Below are 25,588 nucleotides of genomic sequence, written 5' to 3'. Positions count from 1 at the left end.
AAATATAATTGTGACCTTTCCTCGGGCACACATCAGGTAAATGACAGCTTAGGTGACTGATGAGAGTTAAGCTGTTGGGCAGAGTAGCATTTGGTTAGCAACATTTTTTTAGTACAAGTCAGGTTGGTGTAAATGTTGAGTACAGCCTGGTGTGTGTATGTGTGTGTGTGTGTGTGTGTGTGTGTGTGGCAGTGTGTATCTGTCTAAGTCAAAGAGCCACGGTTCATGGCCCTGGGAGGATGGATATGCCATTAAAGCCGGTGACACACACTCAAACCCTCATCGACTCACTATGGGAAATCAATATGGCTACAGAGCGAGCCAGCTGGATCCAGACTAAACAAGCCAGGCACATAGACACAACAACAGCAACAACAATCATAACAGGTCCAAGAGGGGTACTCAATATCATATAGAGTATGTTGCTGCAGGGCTGGACGTGAAACCTTTCACACACACACAGATACACACACCGAACCTGCTGTAGAGTGCTACAGAGGAAACAGTATGTTTGATGAACAGCACAAAGGGGACATGAGCTGGTGTTCAAGGGTCCTTATCTAAATGTCAAGAGGTTCGTGCTATTGAAAAAAGACCCCAGTGAATCATACATTAACCTACCCACACTGGGAACATGGTGAAATGTGAACACACACTTGCTAAACACTCACATGTACACACACTTGCGTACACACTGACACTTACCGACTGTGCAGTCTTGATAGCCACGAAGCGGTGGTTCCCTTCCTTCCCGCAGACGTAGCCAAAGGCTCGGTGGTCCGTGATGTCCTTGGCGATGTAGGAGATCTCATGAACCGCATGATGGTGTTGGAGGACCTGAAGGCAGAAAAAGGATGTTTAGTAAATAAATCATGCAGAAACAGCCAAGAAACTAAAGATTACAACATTATTTCTTATTTGTTCTAGAATATAGGACTACAACTTTCTTCTCAATGTGTTGAGACTGTATAAAAATAATGGACGTAGCCAACATGACGTCAGCCATTGGTTTTATGCAACATTCAAAGGTCTGGACAAACATTTTATGAATGACAGACACATATTAATGTGATTGAATTAACTTTGAAGTGAACAAACTGATTTTATAAAAGTTAAGGACATAAATGCACTTATTCACTCACAGACACAAAATGCAACGGAAGAATTCACCAAATTCCTCCACGCTTTTCCAAAAGCCTGTGTGATAAAATCTCCCCCAAGTGAACACACAGAAACAAACACTCTCACACGGAGACCTTGTATCCTGTATTAAACTGCTCCTAGCTCCTGTGCCCTCTCTAGTTTAGCCTGGGTGGGGAGTGCCAAGCTGGCATTGCCCGTGGCAGATGGCACTGTTTTTTCCCGAGGACAGAGGGGGGATCAGTGACAATCACAGCTCGGCAAGCTGTCGACTTGATCACTTCATCTGTGCCCTCGCACACAACACACACAAACAAACACACACGGACACAATTCACAACTTAATATGCAATAGCCCTCTGTTAAGTCACACTAAATGTCTGCTTTGTTGTTATTGTGGACGCCAGCTGCATGCTGGGAGCAGAGACACACAGTCAACATAATGACCCAGTAGCCCTTGAGTGCATGCTAGGGGTTGCAGCTCTATACATCAGAGGCTAAACACACACATCTGCTCTCTTTGAAGCTATTCCAGAGCTAAGACATGGCAGAATAGAGTGACACCAATTTAACACGGAGGCAGTGGTGCCACACACACCCTCACGCACACGCACGTGCACACACACACACACACACACACACACACACACACACACACACACACACACTGAGAGCCCTTGCAGAAATAGATAATCACTGTATGAGTCATGTCTTCTAAATTTAATAATTAGAGTAATGATTATTATTATCACCTCTGATTGACATGAAAATTGCATCTAAGGCAGTGCATGCTTGCGCACACACACACACACGCACACACACACACGCACACACACAGAGCTCATTTACAGAGGTTATTGAATTATCTCTGGGTGGGAGGTGAGGTGACAAAGACGGCCTCTGATTCAAAGCGAACACCGAATGAGACGACTTCATTCATTCAATCACTCTACTCTGTGTTGGTAAGGAGCGCATTTTGGAGAACTGAAACAATTTACATATACTCACAGGCAGTACCTAGTTTGTCAGGTGTGGCCTGTACTATCCAATGTTTTGATGTACAGATTTAACAAAATGCTGAAAACGTTCCACGGGGATCTTGGCAGACTGCGACCATGAAGGGATGCATCTGGTCTTTCATGTGCTGTGTGGAGGAGTTGTGGAGCTGCTGGCTGTTTGTGCCAGTCGTTTACCCTGGCCTCTACTCGACAGCAAACAACTCAGTTTTACTTCTATTATTGAAAAAAAAACATGATTACTGCCAAAATATAACATTTCTCAGAAAAAATAATTTTCAGTGTACTCTGAAGGCTTACTATGACATTAATGATGAAACTGAATGTGGAATGGACTTTCACTTTGATTTTTGAATTGGCAGAAAATGTACTACTTAAAGTTGAAAAAAAGAAGAATACAAACTGGGCTTTTGCTTTTGGAATTTTCCTAATTAAACTTTGGACCTTTAGTTTTAGTTTTGGTATGGCATGCACACACATATTGCAAATCAAATCTTAAAATCTTTTTTTTTTTTATGTAACTTTGAATTTTTAGCAATGATAGACTTCCAAAGCAGCACTCAAGCAACACTCCTGTGCAGTTTTGGTGACCATGAGATAGAAAGTAAAACGACCTTGTTCTTAATTAACCGAAACTCAAACTTTTGCGGTGGTTTTCTCTCCACTCTACACAAGAGTTTCAGCAGTTTAAGTTAACTTAGATTGAAAGAATTTTTCAACATCACTTGGAATGACATTTTTACAATAATTAAAATTGGAGAAAACTACTTTCTTATTTAACTCAAACTGACTGGTGCTTTGTTGCAGGGTTTGGACACCACAGTACCTCTACCCTCTGGGTAGGCGTACACAGCCAAATGTTTTTCACAGATTGGTTTCTGCTGTCCCTGGTGCTGGTATCAGAGATGGGGGAGGAGGCGTGACGGAGACGTGGGTCTGTTGATTTAAGTCATTTTATTCAACTCAAGGCCGTATTTTTAGATTACTGAATTCAGTGCCTTTTTAGACTCTTTAAGGATTCACAGAAACCCTGCATACTGTAAACACAAGTTGTACTGAGTTGTTATTGGCATGACAAATGTCATTTTTCTTCTTGGATCTCTTGATAATATTACTTTTTTTGTTGCCAACAAGACAGTGACTTACTGCTGTTTTTGCTGCAAAAACAATCTAAATATTTCTGTTGTATCAGTCTTGGTAAAGTTTGGACAGAACAGTGAGATTAAATCCCAGGAGGGTGGCCACTGCTGGAGCCGACATGTCTGGCAGCATCAACTATCAGATGTCGCTCAAAGTTGCTTAAACAGATGCATTCTCTGGGGAAGTGGATGCAAAAAACAACACAAAAAACCAAAACAAAACAGGTGGGTGTATCCAAAAAGTCGATACCGACTGTGTACTCTCTCTTCTTTTCTCTCCAGCACTGTTGATATGCACTATTAGGCCCTCTCTCACAATCTCTCTCTCACACACACAGTGTCAGTGTCTCTGAGGACTTTGGACTGCCTGCCCTTCAGCAGTTGCTGGCCACTGAACCAAGATATTCCCTGTTACGCTGGGAGCAGGGAGGGAGGAGGAGAAGCAGCAGAAGGATACTGTCTTTTGCTTTCTCCTCAGTGCTCTTCACATCAACCTCTAGAAGGGGAGACCATCATAACAGGGCTGGCAGAGGCTGTCCAGTCCAGTAGGACAGGACTGAGATTACCAGTTAGGGTTGAGGCTTTATTAGTCCCTCTCTGTCGGTCACTGACACAAGCACACATGCATATAAGCTGGACTTTACTGAGGCTATAAATGTTGGATAACAGACACAAATCAGACACAAACATACAAAATAGGGGTCGACCAAAATCACTTTTTCAGGGCCGATTTTATAAAGTCAAGTGAACGAATAAACAAAAATAGCTCCCTGAGGTTTTACAGAGTTGAAGTTCATCCCATGCTGATTGGTGATCGTTAAAATAAAACGCTGATACAGATAATCAGCAAAATGCCAAATTTCAACCCCAATAATCACCCAGGGCAATAATCTGTCCACCCCTAATACGAAAACCTACGAAAGTACAAGATTTAACATTGTGAAGAACTCTTTAATTCCTCACTTTTTAAATCAGAGTATGGGATCTAAGTAGTCTAAGTGTACTTGGGTTGAATACTGAATGTAAACGGGGACGCTTAATTTGTTGAACTGCATCCACATTTTGAAATGTCTGATGTGATACATAGTGTATGTCTCAGGACCCAGGCCATATTTCACAAATTTTCATGATGATAAAGTGAAATTAAACCAAAATACAAACAATGAGGGGCTCAAGTGGAAAAAAGTGCCCCTCTAAAAAAACATTTTTCTGCTTCCTTGAAAACTCACCATCACCTTGAGTCTAACCCCTTGGGTTCTCCAACACGACACCTCCTAGTCTGCATATATTCATTTCTATTTGACCCACAGTTCATCCCCTCGAGCTCGACCCTCAGGTCAACTCACCCTCCGACCTCAAACCTTTTCATTCCTCCATCCCCTCGTTCTCATCGAAGGAATACTTCACCCACCAAAATACCATTTGTACATCAATAACTCACCCCATGTTACACTGAATTGGTGGAGAAAACTTAGCTTTTCTTGTATACCAATACAGTGAACGGAGAATCCAAAAAGTAAGATTCTTTGAGTAAAAGCAGGCTGTGCTTGACATCAAAACAGTCAAAACATTTGTCTACAAACTCTTACACAACTCATGCAGTACAATCCATGTCTTGTTTAACGAGTCACATGCTCACTACTTAAACGCATGCATTTAAGTACTATCAAACACTTCTGCACTAACAGTCTTAAGCACAGAAGAGTAACATGCCTGGACGATCATGCCACTTGTATGCATTAGTGTTTGAAATAGTAAGGTTTTAGCAAAAATGCATGTGTCTGTGAATCACTGAGCATAAGACTTGATAAATGAGACTTGCACAAGTTGTGTGAGAGTTTGAAAACTGATGTTGATGCAATCCTTCTGATATAGTTGAAAGACTCTAGTTGAATTCTTGAAGAATTTTCTCCCTTTTTTAGATTTTTCCGTACATCGGAGGCTTGCAAACAAAAATAAAAAAAGTTTTCTTTACAAATTCAATGTAACACAGGATGAGTAATTGTATACAAATGAAAATTTTGTGATTGAAGTATTCCTTCAATATTGTAAGAGGGATGGTTTCTGAGTGGACCAAAATGAATGCATGGAAGGGTCCTCCAGTAAATAACCTCTGCCTTGTTTGCTGCAGCCTCATCTCCGTCTCCGAATACTTTGCTCCGGGATCTTTTCTACATAACTTTCCTTCATGCGTTCTTTTTAATTTCTTTTACATGGTCCTCTCTGCTGTCTGAACTGGACTAATTTGATCTTTCTGATTTCACTCTCCGAGGGGGCAGCAGGCCGGCGAGCTCAGCCCTCCACTCTTGTGAGTTCTTGACCTGACGTGGTTCAGCGGCCCTGACGAGACTGACAAAAAGGGTTGGAGAGGGTAGTGCGCACGTGTGTGTGTGTGTGTGTGTGTGTCATGGGGGAAAGGCTGACAGAGAGAGAGAGAGAGGGAGATGCTGGTCTGCCCTCTGCTAGATTAATGTCTTCCCTCTTCTTCTCCGCCATCTCAAGCACCACCTCCCTCCATCCTGCACGACCTTCCCTCCTCCAAGGGAGAGGCCATCCATCCATTCGTTCACCCATACATCCATCCGCCCATCTGGCTGACTGATGCACAGGAGGGGAACGAGACTGTCAAGATCCCTGAACCTCAGCAGAGTCACTCTCTCTCTTTCTCCGTCTCCCCCCTTCCTTCCTTCGCTATTAGAAGTGGTTGAAGGACTGATAGTAAGGACAGCATATCTCTATAGTTAATATTAATGTGCGGAGACAGAGGACAAGGTCTCCCTGTAGAGAGCTTTACTTTGACATATGCTCGCTGATTCTCTACCTATCCCTCTAACTCTGTCTCAGTCTGTCTTTGTCCCTCCCTCCCATCCTCCCTCTATCCGTCTTTCCTACATCCTCGTTTCCTCTCATCCGTTTCTTGTTTCTTCTCTTCTACACCGTCTCCCCGTTGACTCTCTACCTCTCTATCCATCTCTGGTTCTTTCTCTGTATCCCTCTCAATCTTTTGGTGCAGAGGGTTCAAAGCATCGGGACGGGGAATGAGACGAAGAGAAATGAGGGTTATAAAAAAGAGGGATTGGACTGGTGAGAGATGAGTTTGGCTGTGTGCAATATGGCTGCCATGTGGGAGGCCACTGGTTACTGTGTCCTGCCTGTCTAATACCCTGCGCTTTTGAATTAATGCTGGGCGCGCACACACACTAACACATGCACACACACACACACATGCACACATTGACACTCACTGTAAAATCTAACAAGTTGATTGATTGCTTGCCTTAAAAAAATAAAGTAAATCAAACCATACATTTTAATTTATGTTTGTTTTATATCTAGTCGGGGAGTTTACTCAAAGTTTGGTTGTATTTACTTACTTGTGTGAAGTTTTTGCAACTTAAAAATGGCAAGTGAAACTGCTTTGTCATTTCTAAGTGTTTGCAATTTCAGTAAACCAAGTTATTCTGACGTAACACGGTCATCACAAAAAGGATCTGCTAGTTCTGTTTTCTTAACATGATTACAGAAATATTTGAAGACTTTCAAAAAATGTTTGTGAAAAAATCATTCGGATGGGGAGGGGCGGTGGTTACACTGTTTGCACTGAAATGCTTCCATTCATATGAAAAAGAAAAGGTATCAAATGAAGTGCTCTATTAGTATCAGTTTCACTTTAAGGGTGTAGTATTTATTTTGGTATCACAGTTTCTTAAATGATATCCAGCCGTAACTGTTCGGATGTAAAATAGAACAGTTTGTGACCTGGCCGTCATGCTGAACGAAGCCAAAACCAAGCACCGCCCACCATTGCAGAGCAAAGTTTCTCATTTTACAGCTCAACAGTGCAATACAATATGTTTTTGAAAACATTTGAGATGAGAAACTGGCAATGCTGTAATAGGATCTCGATTTATATTCGATCAGCGCTGCCTAGTTTGACAGTTTGGCCAAAGTTTACGAGCAGTGATTGACAACTGCATTCCAGACTCGTCGGCTCTGATTGTTTGTTTTCGTTCTGGTCTGGTGGATTCTTGCAAATACCATTAGGGGCACTGAGAGATTATCCATCTCATGTGCTACTATGTAGACTATGTAGTGACAGATTCAGAAAATATGAAAAAGTATTTTATGAAAGCTACAAACTATAGCTTTAATTTTCTTTTAATGGAACAACTTGCAGTGAAATGGCCCCTTCAGTGAGGCCGTCCTCCAGCCACAGCGCTAAGTATCCTGGGGAATGTAGGCGTTATATCTCCTGCTCAAGGATACTATGACAGGTGTGGCCAGTTGGGGAATCTGACCTGTCGAAGGATCCTTGAGAGAGAAATTACTACGCTCTATGGGTCACTTTCCCTTGAGCTGCATGCAGAGGTGCTCTGCAAAAGCATTTAACAACTGAATTCAAAATTTATCTCTCCACAGAGTGTCCTCTAACTATTACTGGTCCTGCTGTTGTAAATCTATGAGGTGTCGATATGTCTCTACATCAGTAGGCACGTATCCATCAACTCTCAAACTGCACAAATCGAAACTGCGAAAATAAAATATGCCTAATGTAAAAATGTCAATTTTGAAATAACTCCCATTTACCAAAAAAAAGTCTTTACACTCACATGAGGTGGTTTTTCAGGTGATTCAAAGAAGCCATATTTATCAAAACTGCAATGGAAATACTTTTTTTGCTTTTATTGATCACATGATGCTATGGCTATGCACTTGTCATTAGGAGATTCCTCCCTCGGGCATGATGTAGCAGGTGCTACAAGAGGTGTTATTGTATCGCTTAACTCTTCAAAAGTTGAGCTGATCATCTGAAAGTTTTGAATCCACAATTTCTCTGTGAAATTGTCACTTCTCAGAAATCCCTCGTATGTGACCACTCCCACGTGTACGGAGTTTGCATTTCCATTATCACTTGCATAAACTGCCTAAGTCATCGTGATTGGAAATAATGACAGCTAGTACGGTGGCTGCAATAGAAGAAAACCTGCTTGTTTTGAACATCCATCGCCATGCTTGAATGTTAGCGTCAATGAAACACTGTCATCTTGCAATTGTTTTTTATCAACATTTTGAAAAAATTGCAAATCTTTAATGGAAACCCACCCAATGAGATTAAGACAAGCTATGTTGCTTTTTTTTTTAGGATCATTTAAGTCATTTGCATGATTCTATAGTCTAAACAGAAATTAAAAAAAGATGGCTGATAACTGCTTGACAGAAGGGTAGAGACATAAAAAAGAGGTAGAGGAACTATATCAGTAGGACAACAAAGTCTGCATAGATCCAGTCGGTCAAGCAGAAAAGCAGCCATGTAAGACTGAAAATTCCTAATCCCGGAGCATAATCTAGAACCAGTGTTGTCGCTGTTTTCAGAGAGGCAGACAATGGGATAGCCATGTTCTCTCATCTACGGAGGCCTTGTTCTCAGGGTTTCAATTAGGGCCTCCTGATTTCCCCAGGGTCCCCCTCCCTCTCATGGAGATGCCTCATTAACAGAGGAAACACGCACACACAGAAACGCTGCACGCAGGCACACAGGCACACACACACACACAAACACACACGCTTACCCCTGACTTCTCATCAAAGATCTTGATCCCTCCAAAGGAAACGGTCAGAAACACCTTCTGTTTGTGTTCTCCTTTAGACCGTGCCGCTGCAGCGATACCCTGAGGACAGAAAGATGCACAAACACAGAGCAAACAACCACGTTAGAAGCAGGTCAGAAACACATGAGAAGTGTCCTGGGAAGATAAGACCAGAAAGAGCATCTCTGTGGGCCCCTTCTCTCTCAAAATCTCTCTAATTATATTTGAATCACTACATAATCAATCAGTTAATGGTCTTAAAGAGAAACTTATCACAGAGGAGGTAAGATTTTTTTTTTGATCTACAATCAAAAGTCCATAAAAAATTAGGATTGGGCCTTTTTTTTTCTTTTTTAATACAATTTTTATTGGAATAGAAACTAGTGTGCATTATACAGCACACTTAAATCATTTTCTGTCTTTAACATTCAACTTGGAAAGAGATTAAATAAAATCAAAATAAATTAACTCTCTCAAGTACATGTTGAAAAATTACTCATACAGACAACAGTGATACTGTGTTTTTTGAAGGAAAGAAAGAAACAAAAAAACAACAAGAAAACAGTTCACATAATGGTAATAATCTGGGCTAAATTTTTGACTTCCATATCAATATTGCAACGGTTTTGTATGTCTGATTATTTTTGCTTTTACAAAACATTTACGAAGGTTTATCAGTAATGTGGATATAACGACTAAAGGCATACTATAGAGCAGTTTTAAAAGTCTGTAAAGTTCAGAAAATTACAGCCTTTAAAACCAAGAAAAGACAAAACTTATATTACATTATCCAAAATCTAAGAAAATATTGTGTTTCATGTCACAATCTTGATAAAATCTAAATAATATATTGCCCATCTCTAAGCAAATTGCAATATCTTGAAGTTATACTATGCAGGATTGTTGGCAACAGTAAACACGCTCCCCAGCGAGGGAAAGTAAAAGACAACCCGATTTACTTTTATTCAGCATCTTTTCTCACTGTATTTGTTTTTTGTGTAGATGCCTGCTGCTTACAGTACAGCACCTGGTCGCTACCTTTTTATAAAATCCCGACCCCACCTGAGCGCTCTGGGGGCACACGCCCATAAATGTCCCAGTAATGGTAAGAAAAGTGTTTTTGCAGAACGTAATGTCACAGTGAGGTTGACATTTGACATTTTGGATATATAATGTCAGCACTTCATCATTTGTTATGTGATGCCAAAAACCTGTTTCATGAAGTTACAGTAACAGTACCTGCGACCTTAAGCCACCAAATCTTAATCAGTTCATTTTTGAGTCCAAGTTGTGCCAAATTTCAGAAAACTCCCTCAAGGTGTTCTCGAGATATAGCATTCACGAGAGTGATAGTCATAGTCACCTTGACCTTTGACCTACGACCAACCAAAACGAATCAGTTCATCGTTGAATCCAAGTGGACTTTTGTGTCAAATTTGAAGAAATTCCCTTAAGGCGTTCTTAAGACATTGCTAATGGGATGAACCAACGAATGGACTTAGGGGCAACCCAAAAAACCCACAAACATAATGCCTCCGTCAACGGATATCACCGACGCAGAGGCATAAAAACAAGATGAAAATAAGAAAATACAGACAGAGGGCAGAATCTCTGGAGAAAAATACACCACCTCACCCTTCTAGTGGGCCATAAGTGATGATTGAGAGAGATTACTTCTGTGTGAGTCTATACATTGTTTTTTTAAGGGAAAATCCTGCTTAGTATATCTGTAATGTCACATCTTAGGCTGTTGAGAGGCATTGTGGGAAATGTAAGCAATCAATAATATCTGAAGGAAGCAGACAAGGCAGGTACAGCAAAAAAAGTGAAATTGCACCGATTCACGACAACATAACTGATTTATAACTCTGTAAGTGTATCTAAGGGTGAAACTCCCCTTTACGTTCACCCCACTTCCATTTGCATAGGTGAGTCACAAAAGGAGAAGAAAGGAGAGGAGCGAGATCAGAGAATTGAGCGAGTCGGGGCGAGGAGAGGGAGGAGCGGTATGAAAGAGGAGGTGGGGAGATCAGAGAAAAAGAGTTGATGGATTTCCTGTCTGAATAAATGAGGAGGAGGGAAGCTGTTTGATCAATGAGCTGTCTATCCTCTTCTCACCCCTGCATGCCCCGGCTGGATAGAGTTTTCACTACACATAAACAAAACGTAAATGTAATTTTCTCAATTCAAATATCTCCTGGGGTATGTGGATCCCATGCGTTAAAGGACAATTAATAATGAATAAGGCGCTCCAGACAGACACACACACACACTCTCGTGTTTGTGGAAAAGGAATCAAAATCTGTACAAAGTTTGGGCTGTCCTAGTGTGACAAAGGAAATGCGTTTTCCATATGCAAGCCACAGTGAAACACTTCATTAAACCAGCTTGTTTTCTAGGACTTTAGTTATAATTGAAAAAATAAATGCCTTATTTCTCCTCATCCTTATCCTCTCTCATCTCTCCCTCACCTATCATCCAAATGATCCCCCTCCTATATGCCTTCTCTCCTCTGCTAACTGCCCCATCTGTCTACCTCTCTCTCTAATTGTTCCTGTCCTTGCAAATGAGACATTCACCCCGATTCTCTTCTCATCCATATGGCTAACCTCCTCACTTCCCCTGCACTGATCATTGCCGCGCCCATAAATTATAATGTCCTCATTTTTGCCTCATCTTCTTCCAACCCCTCTCCTCTGGCAGCGTGCATAGAAAGAAAAGGCAACAAACTCTTCACGCTGGCATGTACACACACACACTCAGGCGCGGTTATGCTGTGATGTTACAAACATGCATATTTAGAAGTTGAACTTTAGAATATGCATGAAGTTGAAGAACTATTTATGGACTGACAACTGTGTTGGCTATTGATGTTCAGTGGGGTTTTTTTGTGGGTCATGGTATTTAATGTGGTCGTGGGGCAATCATGTTGAATTATGTCATTTCTTGCCACTTACATGCAAAGATGCATCTAAGGCTTTGAAGTTGTTTGTAACTACAAAAATGATCAAATTTGCTGAAACTCACTACATCCACACTCACAAGTAAGATAGTTTTTGAGAAAAAATCGTGCTCCTCTCACGCCTGGAACATACAACATGCATAAGCATGCATGCAACCTCGCCGAACTGCTGTCTTGCACGCTTGTGGTGTTCACACTGGCCCTGTGTTGTTCCGTCAGTCTGTATTTCCACAATTATAAGCACATGTCCCACTCATTTATGATGCTGTGCAAGCTCCTGCATAGTCAACAACACAGTCCTAAATATATTACACAATAAAATGCCTTGTGCAAACAACTGAGGGGATTCTGTCGTCAGGCAGCTCTGATCAAGTATGAATATTCTGCATTGCCGATTTTTGCCTCAAATGCTGTCAGAAACAAATTTGACCTCTTGTCGCACTTTTTCTATTTCTAATGGTGATTTTTTTTAAAATATGGAAATCATTTAGTAATTAATTTGACCTTTTACATCTTTTCTCTTTACTCTTTTATTGTAAGTCTCTATCCTTTAATACATTTACATGTTATTGCTCTGTAGTACTTTGAATTGCAATATTATATAAAATGTGCTACACAAATGAAGCTGCCTTGCCGACTGTTTAGCTGAAAAATGAGAAAGTTTGTGCCAGCCGGTGGGCGGTAGAATTGGATGTTTTCGTTCATGTGCAGTGAATTCCTCCAAATAACATTAGAATAACTATGAGGCAGCAGAGGAACACATTTCCTTTTTCACAGATAATCAGTCTCATGTACTACTGTGAAGATCAAGTGTTGGGAGTAACTGTAACTGTAAATGTTCCTATAACTTATCAATAACTTAAATTTTACAAAGGATAACTCTCAGTCTGTTTCATTTTCGTCTTATTTCATTAGGCCTATTGTGATGAGAAATCACTGTCGAATGTCTGAGGAACAGTTGCAATTTTACTTTATTCTGCCAAAAGACTAAAAACTGAATTGTTTTGCTTGATTTGAAGACCTGTCAAGGCCACAATAAATAGGACAATCAAAACACATCTTTTGCGTTTTATTGCTCCACTATTTACTTTTCATCATAGTAATAATGGGTGATCAGATAAAATTTGACAGTTGACTTGTCCCACACTGAGCCACAGCAACACTGAAATAAAGTGTGCCTTGATAAGAACACTGACGCAGATAAGGTAAAAGTTACTTTCCCTAGTATCTAATTACATTTATATGCAGTAATCTGTGAAGTAATTCAATTATTTTTGAGAGAGGTAATTAGTAACTGTAACTAATTACTAAATATCAGTAACTTGCACATCACTGTTCAGGATGTACTGGCAGGGTCCCCACGGACAAAATTTCCAAACTTTTTCATGACTTTTCAAGAAACCCTTAAAAAACACTTTTTTTCTTGCCCCACTAGCCTGCCAACATATCAGATTCAAACTGAGTCAAAACCTTTTTAACAAAATTTAGCAAAGTGTCCTACAGGATGGGAGAGACGAGTCCAGGGGAAATGACCAAACGTATGTGACGGTAAACAAATATTGTCACACGTCGTCCTATGTTAGAGCTACTTTACATTCACAGCTACAGAAAATAAATGTGCTGTCATGTTACGTCACAGGGGGGTTATCCCCCCAAAATATTGTCAAAATGTCATTATACACAAGAAAAGTCCACAACTTTTCCAACACTTTCAAAGATTTGACTAATTCCATGACTTTTCCAGGTATTTAATGACTGTGGGCAATAATGGCATACTATAGTATTTTCCAGGTATTTCATGACCGTGGGAACCCTGTCTTTAACCCTTTGAAATCTGGATCGATAAAACTTTTCTTTTGATGCCTTCGGACGCCTTCAGACTGTTTTTTTTTTTAACATGGGAAAAAAACTGCAACAAGGAACTTTGCAAGAAATATTCTGCAAACTGAAAGAAGTTAGTACATTTAGAAAATGACTACTTTCTGAAACTAGGAATAATTGTCAAAACACTATACTTGTGATAATTATTAGTATTATTATTATATATTTGAAATCATTTAAAAAAGTTAAGGGTTAATTTTTTCCTCCTTTTTTAGTTTATGTTTTGTTTTTTTAGCATATTTTCAAGTAATCTTTTATTTTTTTACAAATGTTTTGCTAATTTTTGGGTCATTTCTTCTTCAGTTGCTTATTGCTCTTTTCCCATGTTTTAAAAAAAATCACACCAATGTGGTCAGGTTTCAAAGGGTTAAACTGTACATTAAAAGAGCAAGTAAATTCCTAATTTAGGACACATCAACAGAGAGAAAAGAGAAGAAGAGAGAGACTCTCCTTACCTTGAGCTTCATCATCGAGTCTTGGCAGAGTTTGTCTCCACGGGCGGCAGTGACCTCGTCCAGGCCGATGAGCTTGGCCTTGTAGCGGACGCCATCACCCTTAAAACGCCTGATGAGAGCCGCCTCGCTGCGATCCTGCCCTGCAGACACACATACACACACGCTCTACAGTACATCTTCCAGTCAAGGACCTCCATCTACCTCAGACCAGCGCTATTACCCCGAGATCATCAATCACCGAGACCACAAAAGACTTCAGCAGTAATCCAACAAAAAGCAAGCAAACATAGTACAGGTCAAAGCTACTGATGATAGCAACGTCTTGTTACATTGCTAAGTCGGATCGAGGGCTCGCGGGCATCGAACTGTGGTATCATATGAATGGCAGCGGTCAATACGCTCAGACACGTTAATCAATGAAAATTCAGTGGGATTAGAGTTAAAACTGTGACTGCTCTCCTCTCCGGCTATTCCTCCTACGAAATAATGGTGTGACATTTTGTTCTTATCTCCCCCGTCTCCCCTCGGTCCTCCCTCTCTCCTCACCCTCTATTGTGTTGCCAGATTGTCGGCATTGTGCGCATGCATTAGAGAGTGTCGCGATGGCGCGGGTGTGTTGACCTTGCTCTTGTCCAGGAAGTCTGTATGTTATCTCCTGAAGTGACTACAACTACCACTTCACACACAATGCAGGACAGAGAAAGAGTGGGCGAGAACAGACGCTCAAAAGGCTAAACTCTCTTTCTCTCGGTGTCACGCTCTCCATCTTTCTCCCATTCTGTTTCTCTATCTCTGACCTGCAGTGCGCAAATATTTCATCATCAAATATTGTATAGGGGGAAACGCTCCTGCATCTGTGTGTGTGTCTCTCTGCGTCTGAGTGTGTGAGTGAAAGACTGCCAGAGCGATGGTGAGAGGGAGAGGCATAATGATAATGCAGCATATTCAGATAATATATTGAGGCATTAGTTCTGTACTCTATAACAGCGTGACTCTTGGAAGGTCATAGTCGGAGTGATGGAGAGGTCCCACTCCTCCTCTCTTCGTTCTTCCACACTCCCTTCATTCACACAGAGTCCCCAAAGCACTGCAGTGTCGTAGAAACGAGCCCTTTAACCACAGGCGCGAGCATCGTGTTATATGGCTCTGTTGAATCACCTTTGTCCGACACTAATCTCCCACTTTCCTTGGCTTTGTCTGCTGGCCCACACATGGACACACGCAAACATGCCCATTTTTAAACGCATCATCTTCATCACCTGAATTAAAAGTCTAAATTATGTGGGATTTCTAGATTCTGACAATAGTTAAGGACATTTAAGGCTATAAAGGTCGTCATTATCAAAAAATAACAAGATTCTTGTGCTGTGTTAGCCCCTGTGTTAATAAAGACACCGGGAATGAGTCCTTAAACACGCAAAACTGTTAGCATTTTAGCACCTCCAGTTTCCTGGTCTCAAAGTCAATGGGTTTTTTGAATGGGTTTTTGGTTAGAAGCCTGAAATAAGGTCTGTGGTGAACAGGAGCTTATAGACTTTTACTTTTTGTTCTACGATATAAAATACATCAGTAAATACCCCCCACTTATGAACTTTGGAGCTTTTATGTGTCCTTAAAAAGGTTGTTGCTAATAAGTGGCTAAATAAGACAATACAACTTCATCATAGCAAACAGGCCTTGTTATGATGGCCACGTTAAATCAGTCACGCCTGACTGACTGACTTAACCTTGGCTCTTTACCTGACTTTTTACCTGGCTCATCCATGGCCATGGTTTAGGTACTCTGGGAGGCCTCAGAGTCCTTCACTGTCTGCATGAGGGATGTGAGGAGGCTCCAGGGAGTCTGGAGGTTAAGATACTGCAAGATAAAGACCTTGTATACCTTGTTTAGATTCCTATGTTAGAAACAGCTGTATGATGTATGAAATAAACTATAGGCTGAAATACTGCGCTGTTACTTTAAGTTGTTGTCTTTGTCAATGTATATGCCGTACCAAGCACTTCTTGAATGAAATTTGTGTTTTCATTAAGTCTATTTTATTGTAAGATCAACTGTCGCTCATAGAATTTATATTATAATTAGGGCCGTCAGCGTTAACACGTTAATTGCAATGCGATAAAGGTCCGTAATTAACGCGTTCTTTTTTTATCGCATTATTTGGCGGACTAGACTGACTTTAAGAGGACGTAACTGGCTAACTTTTAAAGCTAGACTGATGGAAAAACAGCATTTCACAGGGGTCCCTGACCTCTGATCTCTGAACATATCTGAATTTAAATGTGTTCTGTGGGTAATAATGAGTCTCCCCTTACAGACATGCCCACTTTATGCTAGTTCCATGCAATTTTCTTTATTTCCTTTTGTTATTTGATTCCTATCAAGACAATCTGGTAAGAATTGCTTTACCTTGTCAATATGGACTTCATAATAGAATAGAATAGAATAGAAATACTTTATTAATCCCATGAGGGAAATTGTTTTGTAACAGCAGCAAATAAGAGAGCAGCAACTGAATGAAATTTTGTTTAAAAAAAGGGCAAAATAATGCAAATATATATACAAAGGAAGGCGCTTAACATAGAATAAAATATAATAGAATAAAATAAAATAACAATAATAAAGATATGTATGTATGTAGGAAAAAAGTGCAGTGAAATAAGTGTGAAAAAATGAAACTGAAACAAAAGTGATAACTGTTTTGAAATGCAAAATAATTTAATTAAAAACACTGTGATTAACTGCAGTTTATAGAATTCATCATTTGACAGCCAAATGTATTATTCATTGAAATGAAGACTGACCAGTTCAAGTGTTTTTGACATCAGTTTCTGTCAGTTCAGGTAGTTCTTATAATGCTGCTCTATAGTCAAGTGTTCATTTTTTGTTTTTTCTTTTAAATGTTTGGTTTTAATTATACATTTGATGCTTTTAAAAGGTGGTTTGAGGTCACAACTGACAGCTGTGTGTGACAGTTGGTGTGCTGGCAATCAGCGGCGCTGCTCGCAATAGGTCAGACGGGTATAAGTGCTCCATCTTTATTGTCATTATTTTTGTGCAGAGGGAGTAGTGGAGGTCTGTCTATACTCGGCACTGTGAAGGCCTAATGTAGCAGGTTTAAAAGTCCAAGGCTGCTGGAGATCATGTTTGTAAAAATTCATTTGTCTAAAAATCCTTGTCCCATGAGAAGGAAAAATGGGCATACTAGAGAGAAACCCTACATTCTCTTCTCCATTGATAAAACACCTTTACACACACACACACACACACAAATATGTTGTGGATGAGCTCATTCCTCTGAGTCACTGAGCAGACGCACACTCAGTCAGTCATACTTAGAGTAAATCATGACTGTCTGCCTCAAAGTCTTCAGAGACAAAAGAGCTGAAGAACATCTGTCCTTATTTTGGGGAGAGAACGAGAGAACCGCTCCCTCTATTGTGTCACGTCTCAGTTGGGCTGAGATGAGAGTAAGTGATTAAACCACCCGAGGATTGTTTCTGTTCGACGCAGAGACGTCGGAAGACATTTAAATATTGCCTTCATTAAACTTGAAACAGTCCCGTGAAATGTGCGTACAGGCGAGAACGAACACAAACAAGCGTGTTCATTCAGCGGCTACGATGACCCGCCATCTCTTTCCCCTGAGAAAGGAACATGAAACATGCCACTACTACTGCTGTGTGCAAAAAAACACACTCATACTGTAAATTACAGTATATCAGTCGCATCCAAACATAAGCTGTCTGTCAGGAAAAACAAAAGCTTTAAATCTCTTTGACTGGCTGTGAAAACATACCAGGAAACTTTAATTTAATATTCAAGAAGATGCACTTTTGTTTAGCCACCAACAAGCATCAAAGGTAGATAGTTCTCTTGTAAAAAAAAAACACTTGCATTGAGTGTATCCTTGAGGTCTAACAAATGTGTTGAGTTGAGTGCATTTCTTCCTCATGAAACATTTGCAAAGTTGATTTTTTTAATATTTTAGTTCGTGCATTGTTTACATTTATGCTCACTTGCATCTTTTTCTTTCGTGCCTTTGTTAGCGCACTGCTGTTTGTTCGAGACAAAGTGCTGATCACCAGAATAGCATGAACATCTACTTTTACACTATTACATTCACTGAGAAAAAATATGTCATTAGATTACAGGTATTAATCAAAATGGTGGTAATTAGAAAGGGGTTACATCCAATTAATTGTCTGCAAAAAGCATAATATGTAGACTATAACATTTATTCTGGTGCTCTGCATCTTTTCGCCGTGCAGGAATGCCTACTTTTGGTATATTCCCGGACAACAAGGGTCAGCAAAGCTGTTGCAACAAATTTGCCACACCGTCAAGGGGAGAGTGACTTACAAAGTGCTGTCTCTACCTCCATTTATGTTGCAATATGCACCAGATTTTTGACTGGTTACTATTTGAACTTGCAAATCGAATCGATGCGCATTGCTCCAAGCAACATGAGGCTACCAACCACGCCAAAGGCTTGTGGCCATGTTGTTGGACGAGAACGCCCCTAGTGCTGAAAATTCAATACTACCTTCCTTCTGAAACCAGAAACGGGCTTGAACGTTACTTTATAGTGTAAAGAAATGCTCAGTGTCAAAATGTCGTATCTGAGCTAACATCCATCGGTAAGTTATTGTGACCACAATCTGATTTTTTCAGCTTTATTGCACATATTAAAACATTTGGTAGAAAAGTAATCAAATGCAACAGTGACAATACTTGAAGCAACTGAAAGTTGCATTACTTCATACATTTTTAACAAGGTAACTAGTAATCTGTAGCCTATTACATTTAAAAAGTAACCTTCCCAGCACTGTTACCCACATAATGACGGATCAGAATGTTTGGATTAGAAACTTTTTTATTTTAAACAGTTAAACTCATTTTATTGTAAAAATAAGAAACATAAGTTGAATTTTTGAAGGGATTTTTTTTTTCTGCACTCATCTAGGGATCAAATTTTTTATTGTTATATCGTCTGCAGGGCTCTATGTTCGTGTATGTAAGTATTACACGTGTGCTGAATAACACTGGATGTTTCCAGCTGCTTTTGTCTCACTGGAACAGCGGTTTTCATTTGAGTTTGACATTTAAGACCTGCTGCCTCCATCTGCATCCATCACCATTACTGCTGCTATACTTAGCACACCGAGGGAGAGAAACACCGGGAGAGGGAGAAGTCGAGAAAGGCCAAGAGGGGAAGAAAGAGAGAAAGGGTAGAGCAGGTCCACGGTTACTTCTCCTGCTGAGTGGTTCGTATTATTACCTTTTGGGAGCATGTTCCTTTAAAAGACCTCCCTGTGAATGTGAGCATGCGTTTGTGAGTCTGTGCGTGTGTGAGTCTGTGCGTGTGTGTGTGTGTGTGTGTGTGTGTGCACCCCTGTGCATCGGCAGGGGAAGCATTCAGTCTGCTGTAAATAAATGTCTGTCATTGCTGCGACCCCGCTGAGCTACAAACACAACTAATGAAAGAATCTTCTGTTTCATCTGTCATGGCTGACACACACACACACACACACATACACGCACACAAATGCAAACACACAAAACAGACACACACGCAAGCTTAACGTCATCCTCGATGATCAAAAAACCCAACCAAGCACATGTGCACACCTACGAGACAACCCTAATTAAAGAAAAGCTCCACAGGTGAAAACACACTCTCTCGCTTTTACGTTCATTCACAAACTTCTACTCACATCTGCACTGCCGAGCACGTAAGACCACAGCACACACAGCTACAGCGTAACACCACAGTGTCTGGAGTTTGGCTCTCTGTGCTAAAGTAAAGCAGTTAATACCTTATAGAGTGTGTGTGTTTGTGTGTGTGTGAGTAATTGGTATGCAGGGCTGGTTTGACTGTCTGTCTGAAGCAACAAACAGAGAGGGAGGGAAGGACATAAAGCGCACAGCAAAGGATGGAAAGGAGGAATAGAACGTGATGGATGGATGAATGAGCGAGGCCTCCATTGGATAAATGTCACTCAGGATTAGAGCGTTATGACAGGCAGAACCCCCCTGACTCTCTCTCTCTCTCTCTCACACACACACACACACACACACACACACACACACACACACACTTCCACAGGTGATAGATGGCAGGTGACTGCTGGTACAGTACGTCTAGCCCTTCAGGGAAGCCCGTAGCATCGCCCCTGGCAACTGTAACCATCTGCCTCCTGTGTGCCCCTCCATCACCCTCATCCAACTAGTTCCCCTTTTAACCTCATCTCCTCCACAAAAGTCTCAACCCCTCTTTGTTGCTGCATGACTCTTCCCCTTTGGTCGGGTTACATTTAGATTACATGCATATTGGAATCAGATTTCCTCTGCTGCTGCAAATTTGCTAGACACTGCACCCACCAAAGTCCTTTCTGAGGTACTGAAAACCTGGCAATACTGCTAGAATGAAAGGCTGCAAATAAGTCAAGAGTTTCGACAAATTATATCAACACTATATCTAAAGCCCGACATTACTCATGGGGGTTTGTGAAGTCAATACAGAGGTGCCTTAAACCTGCGTTCTTTCTGATAGCCAGCAGGGAGCGATACCACTGGTTGCAGAACTAATACGATTTGTAAGCAAGTCTACGAGAAAATGAGCACACTTCTAATTTGATTTATTATCTCAGTGAACATTTTGTTGTAGAGTTTATGGTCTCAGGCGATAGTTTCAAGTCTTCTTCAATACAGCATAATGTTCAGTTTGTAAATTATGGTCCCATTTTGAGTGAAATAGACGATAAAGTAGGGTATGCTTTAGGGCTTGGCTACCTTATGATGGACAAGTCAGGTTCTCAGTCAGATCCACCCCTCACTCATTCAGAGTGCAGAAAGGAAATCCAAAAACCAATTGGGGACATCATGGTCCACTTCTTTTTCACAGTCTATGGTAAATACTGGTGATAAATCCTCAGTGTGAAGCAGAAGTGCTGCATGCACAACTACTGTGATAGCCCTTTTCCTTACACATGCGCTGGCTTGGCTTGGCTCAGTTTGACTCAGCACATCAGCCCATTCTGGCAAGAATTTGCATCTCCATTACAATAGGACTTCCTGCTTGAAGGTGGGTCTTTGACTCATGATGCGCTAGTCTTGAGTAGAGTCGATGATGTTTGAGAGCAGCGCCCCATTTTGCACTGATACTACTGTACTGTGCAATGGATGTTCGTTGCCAGTTACAATGAAAAATAATGGTTCTTAACTGGTTCCTTAAAATACTGAATGATTTCGTGAGGCACCATCCCCTACTTAAGAACTGTTTTCTGTTCCCGGTGCACGTTTAGTTTTTTGTGTGTTCTTATCAGCATCAGGCTGTTGTTACAAATTTGCTTAACATCTACCGCTTATTGCATGGACAATTAAGAGGGGATAACAGAATGAATTAACAACTTTTCACTGAGTATTGATGCTGAATAATCATGATGAAGCCCATCTGACACAAACCGCTTGGAGGTGGCCACGTGCGTTTTGACCCAACTTTGGAGATAGTCCATCTTTGGTGCAATTTTGGCACATTTAAACTGGTGATAAAACACAAATCAACGCAGCATTATTTGGTTGAGCACGGCCAAAAATGCCAATGAAAAAGCTCTTTTAGTGATGATGTATTCCAGTGTTTTTGAAACATGAACTATGTATGATCTCCCTGATAAAAATAAAATTAAAAAAAGAAAAAGAAAAAGCTCTTTTACTACAGTGTTAAACCATGAAGTTGGTCCTTAAATTGTAATGTATGTTTTCACCAGTTTGAGTCAGAACTTTCATTATAATTGTACTATTCACCTTGGTTTTACAATCTGATTGACTGGTCGTCTTTCTCATGCAATCAAACTTCTTGTATTAAACTGGAATGTCCCTTCAAACTAATCACATTCAGTCTTGTTGAAAACCAGTCACTTTTTAAGGATTATTCACAAGAAAAGCTGACTTGTTGCCATCTCATTTGATTGCTACATGATCCATTCACACATACAGCTCCAGCTTTTAGACGCTAATGTGTCCAAACACACTTCAGATGACCTGCAGAGATATTCAGGCTTATGGTGCAGTTTTTCTCTATTTAAATGAATGCTGATCATCCAGGCTGAAGATAGAAGCCAAGTGCAAAGGGTTTTAAGTGTAAGGCCAATAACGCAGAACAGTCTGGTCCATTAATTTCATTAGAAAACAGAGACTGAGGCCGTTAGTTTAAGGCCACTGAGTATGAGTGAGTGATGTAGCAGCTCTCCATGTTAAGAAAGGTGGATGTTTTCTGATTTGTGACAAGTTATTGTCACAAGTTATTGGCACCTTCCTGTTTCCAGGGTTTTCACACATTTTCTTGGACAAAATCTCAAAAGAAGTCCATGATTTTTTAAGGGCCCATGATAAAATGTCTATTTCACAAAAGCATTCACTTTACAGTGTGTATATTGCACTTGCAATACCATACCTGTCATCGTACTTTTCTACACAAAGGCAAGGGAATCTTACTTCCCATAACACCACACTGTCACATGCACATGTAAACTGTCATAAAGGGGAAGGCTTGGCCAGACATAGTTATGGAAATGAGAACTGTGCAAGTTTTCCTTTGAAATAAAGCAACAAATAACTTGTTCTAGTTAATTTGCTAACTTAATATAGCACGTCTTGTAGTGCGACTTTTTGCAATGCGTAATAGTGTAATAATATTGTGTGGCTTTAGTCGATATGGATTAGAGCTGCGTAGTGTTAACAGCTAAATTAGAGTAAAATAAATTAACCTTTGTTACATTTCGTGGTTGTCCCCGGAAGATTATGTAACAATTAATTTCATTACAAAGGACAAGGTTTAATGACTTTTTCAAAACTTTCAATAATTTTTAACCAAGTCCATGACTTCTTCATGCAACTGTGAAATTATATGACTTTTCCAGGCTTTCTATGACCATGGGAACCCTGTGTTCCTTATTTCTGTGGCTGATCTGATCTTGCTCAGGTGTGATGTTTTGCAGCACAAAAGCTGATGCTGCTGCTTATTTTCAGCAGCCCTGTATTGTTTGCAGCGAAGAGTAAAGTGAGTAGCTCGTTTCACTGTGCTTCAGATGAAGAAGCACCCAGAGGCTCTTAACTACAGCTGGGATGGTTCCCAACAAACACTCAACAGCACATGAGGGAACCCGGCAGTTACTCTCCAATTAATCCTGCTTCTAAACCCCGCCGTCGAATGTGTGTGAGAGAGTGCATGTTGGCTTTTTGTGCTTTCTTTACCTATCAGAGGGTTGTTCAGATGAAGCACTCACTCATACCCACTCTCACACAGACTCCTTTAAACCCACAAACAGCATGTGCCAAGAAAACAACAAGTTTCCCCTTCTGCTAGTGCTTAATTCTGGCCGATTGATTTGGCACACAAAAGCTCACACTCGACTGAGTATACGCATATGCGCGCGGTACAAAAAAACACTGCTGTAGTTGCTGAAGTGAAACGCCGGGTGTAAAATGAGATTATAAAGTAATGTTGCCACTCATCAAATAAATGAGTGCTGTGCATTTGCTGAGGTGCATTTTTTTCTGTCTTATTTGCAATATAACGGCTGTTGTGTTTACCAAATGAAGATGCTTCAAGTAATTCATCATAAAAGCAGGCTTTAGAGTTAAACCAAGTAAAGTAAGACTTCTGGGCGATCCAAAATAGCTCTAGTGGTGTACTTTTTATATTCTCATCCTAACATTCTTTTTCTCTCTATCTTTATTTCCTTCCCTCTTTTCACCAGCTCCATCTCCCCACCTGCCCCCCGCTGCTCTGACCTGGATGACAGCAGCACAGCCAGAGATCTGAGCTGTCTGTGCATTAAAGTGATGAAAGTGTGTGTGCACGCATGTGTGTCCCCAGGCATCCACAGCTATCCTCAGCAGCAGAAAAACATTAGAACTGAGAAATACGTCAGGGACAAATGCAACACACTGCCCATTAGCATCCTGTAACGCCCCCCCCAACATACACACACACTCACACCCTACGTCAAGGTCACTCTTGAAAGGCAGGCAGAGAAAACTTTTGACTTCTGTATGGTGGAAGTTGGGAAACAGACAAACCTCAAAAACTGTTTTTAAAAAACATTTTTCTATAGCATTTGACAGCACGGCACTTTTTATGTAATTTAAAAAGACTTATGTGAAAAGTAAAGTCTTGTAGGTCAACAGAATAAATAAATGGTAAATAGACTTCACTTGTAAAGCCTCTTTCTAGCTTTAAACAAAAACAGTCACACTCAACCCTTCACTTACTGCTGGCCGAGGCTATTATAGGTGCTAACTGCTACTTAGGAACCATTTACTGACACACCAGTGGAGCAACCATCAGGAGCAGTTTGGGGTTCAGTATCTTACCCAAGGGTACTTTGACATCTGAACTGGAGGAGCTGGGGATCAAACAGCTAGTTTTTCATCCAGAGGACGACCTGCGCTACCTCCCTCATGAGCTACAGCTGCCAATGGCAAACATAGCAATTTTACTCTTATCTTAAAAATGCAAAACAATATTCTACAATATCCTTTTATCTTAATGAATAGTTCTATTAGAGTGTGTTGGTGAGAGTCGCCGGGTGTTGGAGATATTGGTTGTAGAGATGTCTGCCTTCTCTCAAATAAAAATACATTTGAAAAACTCAACAGCAATGTCTCTGGGTTTTTTTGTTTTTGTTTTTTTTTTTTAAATGTATTTTTTGGCGCTTTGAGCACCGTCTACTTCCATCTTACTGGTGAGAAGGCTGACACCTCTACGGCCGATATCTCCAACACTTGTCAGCTCACACCAAAACAATCTAGACTGACAAATAGCACTACAGATAAGAGAAAAAATATATATTTTTGATTCATGGGTGAACTGTCCCTTTAAATTCATTCTGTGTTCCTGGTTATCTTATTCACTCACCTCTATAGGACTTGGTGTCATTTTGTAGTGCGACATCACACTTATCTGCCATATTTCTACCACTCTTCCTCTGTAACGCATTACACTTCTGGTCACATTGTTTAGTGCAAATGGATGGCTATTGTTAGCTTCTGATCTGCAGTATTTTTTCCTCTGGCATATAGCTACAGTCGGTAACATGGTCGTTAGTTTCATGTTATATAGTTAAACTGAGTAAAGTGAGAACTGTTGTTTCAACAGCTTCAAAGATGTAGAGTGAAGAAAAAAAAACACCTTTGTATTTACAATGTACAGCTTATTAATCCTCAAAGCTAAAGGAAATCTTGCTGACAGGAATTCATAGCAAGCATCCAATAAACATAATGAGCAGGAGCCTGTTTTTTTCTTCCTAGATGTAGAACTTAAATTGTTAGAGAAAATACGTTGACATTCTTGGATCTTACACCGCAGTTATGTGAATGAACTCACTGACTGGAACTGTCAGACTA

General features: G+C 40.5%; 1 protein-coding gene across 1 annotated transcript in view; it reads right to left on the bottom strand.

The window, feature by feature from the left end:
- The window catches only part of dab1a (DAB adaptor protein 1a), a 294,645-nt gene that overhangs the window by 29,738 nt on the left and 239,319 nt on the right, over window positions 1–25,588 (bottom strand). The window contains exons 6-8 of the mRNA XM_042484070.1: window positions 14,182–14,321; window positions 8,866–8,964; window positions 706–837 (exon numbers count right to left, since the gene is read on the bottom strand). Of these exons, the coding sequence (XP_042340004.1) occupies window positions 706–837; window positions 8,866–8,964; window positions 14,182–14,321 (371 nt within the window). The remainder of the gene's footprint in view (window positions 1–705; window positions 838–8,865; window positions 8,965–14,181; window positions 14,322–25,588) is intronic.

This window comes from Plectropomus leopardus, chromosome 3, assembly GCF_008729295.1.
Source record: "Plectropomus leopardus isolate mb chromosome 3, YSFRI_Pleo_2.0, whole genome shotgun sequence".
NCBI classification, from domain to species: domain Eukaryota; kingdom Metazoa; phylum Chordata; class Actinopteri; order Perciformes; family Serranidae; genus Plectropomus; species Plectropomus leopardus.
Note: the sequence above shows the minus strand (reverse complement) of the source record. Positions and strands in the feature narration are given on the sequence as shown.